The sequence below is a fragment of the Dendropsophus ebraccatus genome, chromosome 5 (genome assembly GCF_027789765.1).
Source record: "Dendropsophus ebraccatus isolate aDenEbr1 chromosome 5, aDenEbr1.pat, whole genome shotgun sequence".
Lineage (NCBI taxonomy): Eukaryota > Metazoa > Chordata > Amphibia > Anura > Hylidae > Dendropsophus > Dendropsophus ebraccatus.
In genome coordinates, this window is record NC_091458.1 from 127,278,333 (window position 1) to 127,291,120 (window position 12,788).

Below are 12,788 nucleotides of genomic sequence, written 5' to 3' on the forward strand. Positions count from 1 at the left end.
GTATGTGATAAAAAACATCTGACAAATACACATATAAACCAGAGGGCAGCAGATCATGTGAAAATATAATATTTGTGTCATTCTCAAAACTTTTGGCCATGACTGTACAACTGATAAACCAGGAAGTGCAGAAACACAAAACAGAAAAATGGATTTTTCATAGTTTCAAAACTGGATAGGTAAGTAATGCTTTATGCTTCTGCAGAAGTTTCATTTTTTTAACCTCTACCTGGAGTTCCCCTTTAAAGTTTTATTGATCCCCATAAACAAGTCGTTCTTTGTGACTGGTATCAAGTTGACATTTATACTAATACAGTGTATTTTGTTCCCAATAGCTGAATCTGCAGAACTCCTTACTGCACAAAGTGAACGGTATTTTTGTCCTGGTAACGTTTTTTGCCTGCCGTATCCTGCTGTTCCCTTTCATGTACTACACCTACGGCAAGCAGTTTGGGATTCCACCATACAAAGTGCCTTTCAACATTCCTATCCATTGCAACATTACAAATGCAGCCATTATGGCCCCACAGATATATTGGTTCCGGCTTATTTGCCAAAAGGCCATGAGACTATACAGCAACTCCGCCCCAAGCAAAGACAGATAACATTTAATATGTGTAAGCTGCAGTCATCCTAGAAGGGACAGGACTACTACTCCTCGATGTTCCAGCCTCACTACTAGCATAGTGGATCTGTGCTCCTATTCACGGACGGTGACTACCTGATATGTATTGAAACCAAAATGTCATGGAGTCTTGTTACAAGTTTCCTAGATATGCAGATAGTAAATTTCTATATTTTAGATACAAAAAGATGGTTGTTTTATGAATCACAATGTGATTCCCTGTATCTACAGAATTGCACTATATTTGTTATGGGTAATCTGAAGAGTATTTCTTTCGCCTTCATTACAATGAAATCAAGAGAATGTACAATTTAATAGCCGCGTTCAGTAAGAACGGCACTGCAGTTACCTTAAAGGGCTAGTGCGGCGCTAAGAAATTATTCACAAAATAACACACATTACAAAGTTATACAACTTTGTAATGTATGTTATGTATGTGAATGGCCCCCTTCCCCGTGTTCCCCGACCCCCGCCCGTGGACCCAGAAAAGTAGTGCATTATACATACCTGATTCGTGTCGACCCCCGTCCGCATTTCTTCTGACAGTGATGTATATTCGTGAGGCCGGCCGACCTGCTCCTGCGGTCCCTCATGCGGTCCCCTCTGCCACGTCATAACTGTGCTCAGCCAATCGTTGTTGAGCAGCTGATGACGTGTGCCGCGTCATCAGCTGCTCAGCCGCGATTGGCTGAGCATAACTGTGCTCAGCCAATAGCGACTGAGCACAGTTATGACGCGCCAGAGGGGGGGCCAGCATTAGGGACGGCAGGAGCGGGTCGGCCGGCCTCCCGAAGATTACATCACTGTCAGAAGAAATGCGCACGGGGGTCGACACGAATCATGTATGTATAATGCACTACACTTCCGGGTCCACGGGCAGGGGTCGGGGAACACGGGAAGGGGGCCATTCACATACATAACATACATTACAAAGTTGTATAACTTTGTAATGTGTGTTATTTTGTGAATAATTTCTTAGCGCCGCACTACCCCCATTAAAGACAGTTAATAGATTCTGTCCGTAAATAATCTACAATTGTCATTGACTGTTAAAGGGAAAAAGCTAAAGAAAAAAAAAATTCTATCTATTCCTATGTATGATGTGTTTGGTTTGTATGGGGTTTGTGAGAATATTTATAACAAGTGTCCAGGTAATAACATATCTGTTTCTATATGTTTTGTTGTAACAAAATGTATTTAGGGTGTGAACCCATGAACTTTGGTCAAACACTAAAAATACCATAAACATGATGGTAATCAGATTTAAATATACTTCTCATTAGGAACATGTGGCAGAATACCCTTTATAACGCCCAGCAGGTCTTTAGTCAGCTCCGTGTATGGAATTGCCAAAAGACCCATAGACTTGTATTGTTGTACACTATAAATGCAAGTCTATGGGGCTTCCAGCAGTTCCATACACCACTCTTTAGGAGCAGACTACAGACTTGCTGGGAGTTGGAAAGGGTATCCTGCCGCACAATGCAAATGAGAAATACCCTTTAAGTAGGTTACACTAAAGCCAGATGTATGATCATTATCGCTGAGATTTGCTATTTCTTAAATAGCATTGTGATATTGTGCACTGAAGACTGGTTCATAGAAACAAGATTTTAAATGTATGTATTTTTAAATGTGTATGATTTCCTATTCTATATACAAATAAAAAACAGAATAACTCTTTAAGGCTGTGTTTACATGGGCAGAAAAGTGAGTAAGGGAGTACTAACAGGCAGAATGGCAGTCCAAATGATCACTGGATTGTTTGTGTAGCCATTCACTTAGTCAGTAGCTTATCCTTTGCTTGCAGGGGAAGATATGCTGCTGGCAAACAATCATTGTTAGCATTTCACTGCACAATTTCAGGAATCAGCCGATGTAAGAGTGTCCTTCCTTCCACCCTCCCACAGGATCCACTTCTGGCTTTGGCTATAAATAAAAAAATAAAAAAAAACCTGCATTGATATTTTTCCCCCAAGCCAGCTTTAAAATAAGGCCTCCTTTACACAGCAAAAAAAGGGAGTTGTGCCTAAATAAAAATGAATGCTTGGAATGTTGTCACTGGAACCCCTATGGATTCTACTCTGTAGGCAATAACAGACAGTATATGGATAGAAATATATGGTCGTATGAAGGAAGTCTAATTCGTGGAACCTATATTTTTAAGGTAGGGGAAAAAAAACACACAAAATATTGAAAAATATCACTGATTACCAGGTAAATAATGTGAGTAATGTGACTGGCCTAATGGTACTAGCAGTATATCTGAAGTGAGGAAGTCAGAAATGGCTTCTGGATGTAAGCAAGTTTAAAATTAAGATGGCCTCATATAAAGAGTGTTCCCTCCATCTATTCTATAATCCAAGGGCAGAAGGAAGGAGGCGAGTCTGTGCAGCAGGCTGTGCTGGATAACATTGGAGGTGTTTCAACATTAGAATAGGAGGGGTGTCAGCATGAGCAGAGGCTGGCGTGTCATGTGGGGGGGGGGGGTTTAAATCACAGGAATTGGGCCAGCCTCCAGTGCTTCACCGCAGCTCATTAGCATATTTATATTTCGGCGGATATAACGGCAACCGAGCAACGCATTTACAAAAGTTCCACATCACCAGATTCTACACTGCAGCGCCAAATGGATAGTATGTATGTCTCAATATTACTGCTTTGGTGGTACATCCTCTTTAAAGGGGTTGTCCTGTGAAAATCTTTTTCTTTCAAATGAACTGGTGTCAGAAAGTTATTTAGATTTGTAATTTACTTCAATTAAAACAATCTCAAGTCTTCCCATACTTATTAGCTACTAAATGTCATGCAGGAAAGGTTTTATTTCCAGTCTGCCATTGAAAACTGCCGAGACAGGAACTGTCCAGAGCAGGAGAGGTTTTCTATCGGAATCCCCACAGAAAACCTCTCCTGCTCTGGACAGTTCCTATCTCGGCCAGAGGTGTCAGCAGAGAGCACTGTGTCAGACTGGAAAGAAAACACCACTTCCTGTATGACATATATGATAGAAAGACTTTTTTTAATAGAAGAAAAAAGAACAAATCTATATAACTTTCTGACACCAGTTGATTTGAAAGAAAAATATTTTTACCGGACAACCCCTTTAAAGGGGACCAATCACCTAAAAATCACTGTCCCTATTATCAAAGGAAATCTCTCCCTAAGTCTATCTATGAAGATACAGACTGCCTGTGCAGTCTGTATCTTATCCCTTTACCCAATTCTCTTGATAGCTGAACGAAGGCCGGGTGCCGCCATCTTGATGACGTCACTTTGCGTTTCACCGCTGGAACGCAAGTGACGTATTCAAGATGGCGTCGCCCGGCCTTCCAGCACCGAACAAGAGGATCAGGTAAAGTATAAGCTACAGACTGTAAAGGCAGTCTATTTATGAAGATACAGACTGCCTTTGCAGTCTGTATCTTATACTTTACCTGTTCCTCTTGTTTGCTGCAGCAAGGCCGGCACCGCCATCTTGATTACGTCGCTTGCGTTCCACCGCTGGAGCGCAAGCGACGTAATCAAGATGGCGGCGCCCGGCATCGGACTGCAACGGACAAGAGGATCAGGTAAAGTATAAGATACAGACTGCAAAGGCAGTCTGTATCTTCATAAATAGACTGCTGTTGCAGTCTGTATCTTATACTATACCTGTTCCTCTTCTTCGGCCCGGCCGCCGCCATCTTGTATACGTTACTTGCGTTCCACCACTGGAACGCTAATGACGTAATCAAGATGGCGGCGGACGGCCTTGCTGCCACTCTGGATGACGGGAGCTTCCTGTCTCGAGCCGGCTCTTTTGAAAAGAGCCGGCGCGAGACAGTGAATTGGAAAGTGAATAAAACAAAAACGCGGCCAAAAAAATAAATAAAAGTATTTACAAATGTTAATTAAATAAATAATTACATTGAATTAGGAAATAAAAATTTTTTACATTTCTTCCGTGATTGGTTCTCTTTAAGGCTTGTATATAACAGCATTTCCATTGTCCAGCTCAGTCATAGGATGCCAGTGCCATTCTATCAAATGACCGTCCCATTGACCATAATGCTGCTCTGAACTGTCATAGAGGCTATAAATCCTGACAGGTACAAGATAAGTAATGCAATGTATTTACACATTTACTCTAATGTTAATGTAGGTTCTATAGTACATTAAGGCCCAGTTCACACTGAGCAAAAACCGCAGAACTCTCCGCCACAGAACCCCAGCGTTGTCTCCGATATTGCAGCGACACTGTGCAGCTATTGAGCATGCCCACACGTGATGATCACACGCCCACATGCAACTGGGATATATCACACGCCCACATGCAACTGGGATATATACACTGGCCCCCATGGAATCACGTAAAATTAGCGCCGGTGGGGCACAAAGCTTTAAAGGTTGTCTAGGATTAGAAAAACAAAGCAGCTTAAAAAAAAAACAAAAAAAAAACCATCCTCAGATTATGTGATATTACAGTTCACCTCCATTGACTTTAATTGAACTAAGCTGCAAAACCCACACCCAAACTGAAGACAAGGTTGGTGCTTTTAAACCCCTCATGACCAAAGTCATTGGTGCCCGGGTAAAATTAATGCAATGTTACTTATCACCTTCTAAGAGCCATAGCACTTTTATTTTAGCACATACAGAGCTGGTTGAGGTGTCATTTTTGTGCCATTATTTTTTTTAAATCCTTGTGTTTTTTCTTCACTTCTCATTTACGATGTTCACCAGAGTAAGAAACCCTTTAAACCCTTTAAGCACGCATAACATAAATGTGCTTTTCTCTCCTATGTGGTTAAGATTTACAAAGTGTGTAAAATGCCCAAACTGCCCATAGCAAACAATCGCAGCTCAACTTTCAGCTATAGTAAAATTAGAGCTGAGCTGTCATTTGTTGGTCAACACCAGATTTGTCAACTGGAAGAGACGGGTATGTGACTTACATCACATCAGCGGGAGCCAAGAGCGGCAAAACGGAGGCTCGAGGACAGGTAAGTTTACATTGTTTACTGTTTTACCACAGCCCCCTGCCTTCGGGTCCTATTACACTGAGCGATTTTTAACGACTTACGATAAACGATCGCAAACGAGATTGTTTATCGTTAACCTGAAATCGTTCCCCATATTACACAGAACGATGGTCGTTAGTTACGATCGTTACTATGATCGTTAATGCGATCGTTTCTATGATCGTTTACTCCTTTTACTCCAGCAAAACAATGGGCAATGTGCAATTACACAAGCGATCAACGATTTCTCGTTCGGTCGTTAATCGTTAACTGCATTTCAACCGAACGATTATCGTTTAGATTCAAACGATTTAACGATAATCTGAACGATAATCGTCCGTGGAATAGGGCCCTAAATCAACGATCAACGACATTAGAACGATTTTTCAATCGTTGCCTGCATTTTTCGCATGATAATCGTCCCGTGGAATAGGGCCCTTCCTCCCTTTTTTAAACTTGGTAGGACTTGTCCCTTAAAAGTATAAATTTTACAATATACTGTTTTGTTTGAGCAGATATGACTACTACTACTACTACCACCACCTCAGCCTTAAAGGGGTTTTCAGTGCTGATACCAATTTTTTCTCTCCTCGCCCTATGATGGCACTCCTGGAGAGGTCCACCTCCTACTCCCAATGAGACAGATAACGGCATACAGGAAATCCCTGGATCTTTAAAGAAGCAAACTTCCCTCCTCTCGCCAGTTACTGTTTCCTGTCCCTATGGGAGCAAGAGCTGGAAGGTGGTTCTCCCCCCCCCCTTCCTTCCCTGGATCAGGAAGAAGATGACTGGGAATTTACCTTCCTGGCAGTGTCAGGCTCCACTTCAGGAGCAGCCTCCCAGTCGGGTCCCTCCCCCCTACACCTCCAGATGATGGGTCCCTGGGGCTCTCCTGGCTCACCTCTGCATGAACTTATGCTCCGGTCCACGATCGCTGCATTTGCGCACTGTGCAGGAGGAGCATTTCAGGTAGTGCGCGCGAGGGAAGGGGGGGGTTAGCGTGTTCGGCAACTTACGGGGCTTGAGGCCTCAGGTGGAGCGCCGGGAGGGTGACCCTGTATCAACGCGTGGCAGGGGGGCGGGGCCAGTCACGTTCAGTCCTTGCGTACTTTCAGTCAGTGCTCAGTCCTTGAGTACTTTGGCTGCTCTCTTCTGTGAGCTGCTGCCTGGTACTATTACTGCTGCTCTGCACTCTGCTGCGGCTGCAATATCTGGCCCTTCAAGATCCTCTTTGCTGTGATTACTATGGAGGCTAAAGGAGCTGAATCTCCAGAGACTACTCCAGCTTAGACTCAAGCTCCAGTGGTATGGGAGTGGGTAAGAAGGGATTCTCCCTCTCTAAAATTTTTATGATTTCTAAAAGTAATTACTTTTGTTATCATTGTTTTTTAGGAAGCTTCATCTAGAAAAGGACGGTCTATAAGCAGGGACTGCCCTGTCTGTAAAAAACAATTATGCAAAAGAAAATCCTGTGGAGCCTCATTTGAGAGTCTCGAAACACAGGACTAGCCAGATATACCTCCTGGAAGGACCCAGCCAAGGTGGTGGCCGCCACTTAAGTTTCTAGATCCTTAGGGGTTTGGATGTCAGAATTTAAAGAGCTTATTAGTAAGGGCACATTTACTGAGGAACTCCTTAAGCCTTTTGAGACTCTAGAAAATGCTGTGTCTTTTGTATGTGAGGCTTCTCGTGACGCACTTAGGACCCTATTCCACAGTAACGATAATCGGCCGGATCGGCCCGATTTGGCCGATTATCGTTCGGTGAAATAGAGAGAACGATCAGCCGATGATCGTGTCATCGGCTGATCGTTCATTTAGGGCCAGACCTAAAATCATTGTTCCCCCACTGCGCATCGCTACGGTTGAATAGCGGTCCGCGGCAGGCGAACAACGATTTGAGAAGCAGCAGCATCATCATACATTAACTGGCTGCAGGGCTTCTTCTCCGCGCTGTCTTCATCCCCGGTTCCCGCGCGCTCTATCTTCTGAATGGCCGGTCAGCTGACGGAGCGCTCAGCCAATCACAGGCCAGGACCACCGCGGCCTGTGATTGGCTGAGTGTGGCCTGTCAGCTGACCAGCCATTCAGAAGATAGAGTGCGGAGGACCCGGGGAGGAGACGGAGCGGGAGAAGAAGCCCTGCAGCCAGGTAATGTATGATGCTGCAAGGACATCGGTAACGATGTCCTTGCAGCCCTCGCTCAACGATCATCGGGCCGTGGAATAGGCCCAGTAAACGAGCAGGGATCTAGCAGATCGCCGCTCGTTTACATCGTTGATCGGGCCCTCCTCGGCCCGTGGAATAGGACCCTTAGACCTTCCGCTCGTTCGGCTGCTTTGTCTAATTCTGCTCGTAGATCTATGTGGCTTAAGGAGTGGAGAGGGGATGTTACCTCCAAATCCAAGTTATGCAGTGTCCCTTGTAAAGGCAATTTACTGTTTTGTCTGGCCCTTAACAGTATCCTCAAGAAGGCCTCTGATAGAAAAATGGGTTTCCCTCTGATCCCTCAACAGCCCAGTTGCTCTTTCAGGGGAAGAGGTAGGAACACTCAAAGGGGGTTGGCAAAAATTCGTCATTACGGATTTGTCGGCAGAGCCTGAGAAACTTGCGGCACTTACTCTAGAGGTGCAGTCATTGCTTGATAAACGAGTTTTGGTCCCTGTTCCGGAGGCAAAGTGTGGTAGAGGTTTCTACTCCACTGTTTTTGGACAGGAAGCCTAATGGTTCCTTTAGAACCATTATTAACCCCAAGCGGCAATATGGAGCACTCCACACACCTTTTTTAGACATTATAGACTTCAGCTGTCATCTACTGAGGACTTGACTTTTGGATGCAGGGTATTACAGGCGTTAATCCCTAATCCCTAATCTAGTCCAGGGGTGCCGTCATCGGGCGAGGAGAGAAAACATAAATTACTAACCGGTAATTTATTTTCTTTGAGCCCATGACAGCACCCCGCCGAAATCCCACCCTCACTTGTATATATTAAAAGGAAAAAAAAAGAAAAAGTACATATATAATTTTTTTTTTTTTTTAAATATGTTGCTGGGGTTGCAAAGAACATAAAGAGGTATACTTACCCAGCCTGCTTCCCAACTGCTGTCAGTTGTGCAGAGTGATTAGTCCTTAACACAGTCCTCTTTACTAGTTTCTTTGACGTTTCACGTGGGCCAGAAATACCCACTCAGTTGATGAGATTTGAGAGCAGAGAGATCTACCGCAGAGCAGTTTTTCCTGTACTTATGGAATGTGTTTCGAAGTGAAGCCTGGCAGTCAGTGAATCAGCAGCAGAGAGAGCCAGGTAAGTATACCTCTTTGTTATGTTCCCTGCAGCCCCAGCAACATATTAAAAAAAAGACTCTACATGTAGTCAACTCCTTTAATTTTTAAACAAAAAACATTTTGGGCAAAACACATTAAGGCTGCCTTCACACATGAGTTTTTGAGCCAAAATAGAATAGTGTATTCTAAAGAAATTCATTACAGCGCAGCACATATACATACAATTACCCCGCTCCCAGCATCACATCAGATATGTTGCCCGTATGGGGGGGAGGGGGCTCAGTTACAGACATTCCACGTCTGTGTTCAGTGTGGAACACAGAACGTGTGAATGCATCCTAAATTTATACTAGGGGCAAGTTAAAGGGGTTGTTCACCATTTTTTTTTTCTTTCAAATCAACTTGTGCCAGAGATTTGTGATTTACTTGTATAAAAAAAATCTTGTCCTCCAGTTATTTTTAGCTGCTGTTTGTCCTGCAGGAAGTGGTACTTTTTTCCCAGTCTGAAGAGCAGGATAGGTTTTCTATGGGGATTTGGTACTGCTCTGGACAGTTCCTGTCATGGACAGAGGTGGCAGTAGAAAGCACCGTGTCAGACTGGAGAGAATACACTACTTGACATGTCAATTCTTTGGGTGGACGGCATAGAACAGAGTCTATGGCACAGGTGGAGAGTCAAGCGGGGGGGAGCGGCAAAATTCCGTAGTGTGAACACGCCCCTTCAGAAGGCAAAACTAGTGAGCAAGATGCAAATGCACCCAAAAATGACACAAATGCATAATAAACAATGAAATGCTCCCATAATAAAAACAAAGCATATGTTAGTTTTCAATACAAGTGACCTGTTTGTTTCAAATTTTCACACGTGGAAGTTTAAAATCTTCTCTCTTAGAAGGTTGCGTCTGCAAGACACCTTGTTAAGATTATATGGCCGTCATAAAGCAGTCTTCTGCCCAGATCCACTATGCTGTAGCCTGGTGCATTGTCTGGATTGTAATGGTACATTTTTTAGCATCCACTGTAGATGTAATGTGTATCTAGCTTTTACCACCATTCAGTAAAAAAGAAAGTAATGTATATCAGATATCAGACACTCTTTTGGCACCTTTGAATAGAGCTCTATGAATACTTTTGTTTTACATACATAGAAAATATAAGGTGATCTGAACGGAACCTAATTCTATTGGGACAACCTTAACAGCTTAACATTAAAGGCTTCAGTTTGTGGAGAATGTTCTATTTGTTGAGTAAACAATTGTCTTTCCTGTTGCGTAGTATGGCGTGTTAGTATTATTCTTTATGCCATTACGTAATCACCATCTCATACACCACGACAGAATATTCCTTTTAGCCCATGGCTTGTTTTTCATTAATACTCAGGTAATCTTTTGTTCTTGTTTCCATTACCACAATATAAATAGGTCATTGGTGCGGCCTCTATGATGATGATGATCAGGTGTGTAATAAATCTTCCTCTAGCACAGCCCCATTTGCTTGAACAGCTATGATTTAACTATTACACACTTGGAGGTTCCTCGGCGCGACTGCCAATTTTCTCTGTATTGTGTCACATGAATTATATGTGTGCACTCCTTTACTGAAGTAGTCTGACAATGTATGAATCAGAAGGTTGTCCAAGGTACTTGTACAAACAGTACAGCACAGGCTGTGAAAATTGGCTCTGGAAAGTGCTCTTGCTCAGGTTTTCAGACTATGGCCCAGATATGCCAAGATCTCCACAGGGCCCAACAGTTCCATTCTTTTTTCCAGAGCAACACTTTAAAGAGTCTTAAAACCTTATTCCCATATTGCGTTCGCGCCGTTTATATGGACAGTGTACAGCAGAACGGATTATCACTATGATAATACATAATGCCAGGAGCTCCGAATTGAGCTATGTTCACACATAGTATTTCCGTCAGTCTTTTTTTTTAATCCAAAACCAGAAATAGATTAGAAATACAGAAGCTGGGCAAATCTTTCCATAATAATTTTGTCCTGTCAGTTCCACTCGTGATTTTGGTTAAAGCGAACATACCATCAGGTACATCGCTTCAAGTTTTCTGCATGAACAGGTCTATTCCTGGGCACCAGCCCGGCATAAAGCATTGGGGGCTGGCCCACTGGCCCCCAGTGTGGCAGAACCCCCTCCCCACTGTGACACAGCTCCATTGATTCTAATGGATCCACATTACAGTGCCTCATAACAGGCCAGTGCCCGGGAATAGACTGGCGCCGTGCACAGGAACCAGTTCAAAAAAAGGACTGCTGCACTGGCTTGAAGCGATGTACCTGATGGTACATTCACTTTAACCAAAATCAGGAGAGGAACTGACAGGACAAAATTATATGGAAAGATTTGCTAATACATCCTGCTGCACATTGTCCATATATACAGTGTGTGCATGGGATGTGGGAATAAGGAGTGTAAAGTCAGTGTAAATTGAGAATAGATAAGACTCAGAAATGCATATTTCACTGCGGCTCAGGCTGTTTAGTAAGTCTGTCATATTTTATACTGTCTAGTCTAAGTTCACACAAGCTATTAGTTGGCTTAAACAGCGTTCAGGTGCATTTTCAGCATGGCTTTGCATATTAAGTCATGTCCCCTTTACCAAGGCCAATCCACTTTCATCTGATGCTGTTAGAGTCGATAAGAGCCAACATTTGCGTTTATGTTTGTACCTCAAGCAGTGGCAGGTAGGCAATGTAAATTGCTAAAACTGCATTAATTTACAAATATATTCAAATTCAATCTGACGAATAGGCTACCCCTCAAAATACGTTATCAATGCAATAAAAGTTATTGATTTTCATTAAATCACTACAACTCCCATAAGTTCAGCACCAGAGAAGTTCCCGACCCTTGGCCCAGCTGTGCCTCTAGCCTGCATAACCTGCTTCTGATGCTCCACTGGGATCTCCTGGCCCCGCGGACTGACTGCAAGAGGCCTCATACTTGATCATGCGATCGGTGGTTTCGCACTGGTAGCACGACCATCCCAGGTGAGCGTCTCTTAAACAACAGCTACACTCCTTTTTACAAGCTTGCGGTAATACACTATGAGCGCCCCTGGTGTCTTCTATTTTTCTTCTAGCTGCATACAGTACGGGAACAGGGTCAGCTCCCAGGATCCGCAACGCAAGGCTGCACCTGCAAACGTCTCTACACTTTTAGGCTATGTTCACACTATCCGGAGCGTACACACATCGTATGCGCTCTGACCAGGATCCCATGCGTCACCAGAAAAAACGGACATGTCAGTTTTCTGCGGCCAGAATTCAGTGAATTCCTGCCGCAGAAAGACCTGTCAGTTCACACAGTGAAGCAAGCGGCTCCGGCCGCTTGCTTCACTGTGGGCTATGGGAAGCTCTGATGCGGGTGCGCGTTGATGCGCCCACATTAGAGCTCCGCGGCCGGAAAGATCACCTGGCCAGGCTGAGACCGGCCGTTCCGTGACCCGGCCGGGGTCACGGAACGGCCGGGTGTTCATGTTGTGTGAACATAGCCTTAAACTGCACACTGTAACTATATGAACACCCATTACAATTATAAACTTTTGGTTGCTCCCACTGCTCTGCAAGGGAACTCTGACTTTAACCTGCCGCCCTTCCACCTTTGGAGGATGTGTCATGCACCCATGGAATAATCTGCAAGATATATGTTGAATAAACCTCTGATCGTGCAGTTATATGCTATGGTGTATAGTATTAATTGTTGTTTTATGTATGTTCATCTATATGTGACACACTAAAAGTATTGATTTTTATTTGTATACCAACCTTATCCTGCACTCCTATCAGTCCATCCCAGGCCACCACACACGCCCAACCGCTACATTCTAGCTAGCGATCTCGGGCCATTTCTATTCTATTCC

General features: G+C 43.7%; 1 protein-coding gene across 1 annotated transcript in view; it reads left to right on the forward strand.

Annotated features, from left to right (window-relative positions):
* Positions 1-1,017, forward strand: part of TLCD3A (TLC domain containing 3A) — a 36,370-nt gene extending 35,353 nt beyond the window's left edge. Inside the window, exon 4 of the mRNA XM_069972966.1 lies at positions 336-1,017. Coding sequence (XP_069829067.1) covers positions 336-605 — 270 coding nt within the window. The 3' untranslated portion in view covers positions 606-1,017. The remainder of the gene's footprint in view (positions 1-335) is intronic.
* Positions 1,018-12,788: the final 11,771 nt, after the last annotated feature.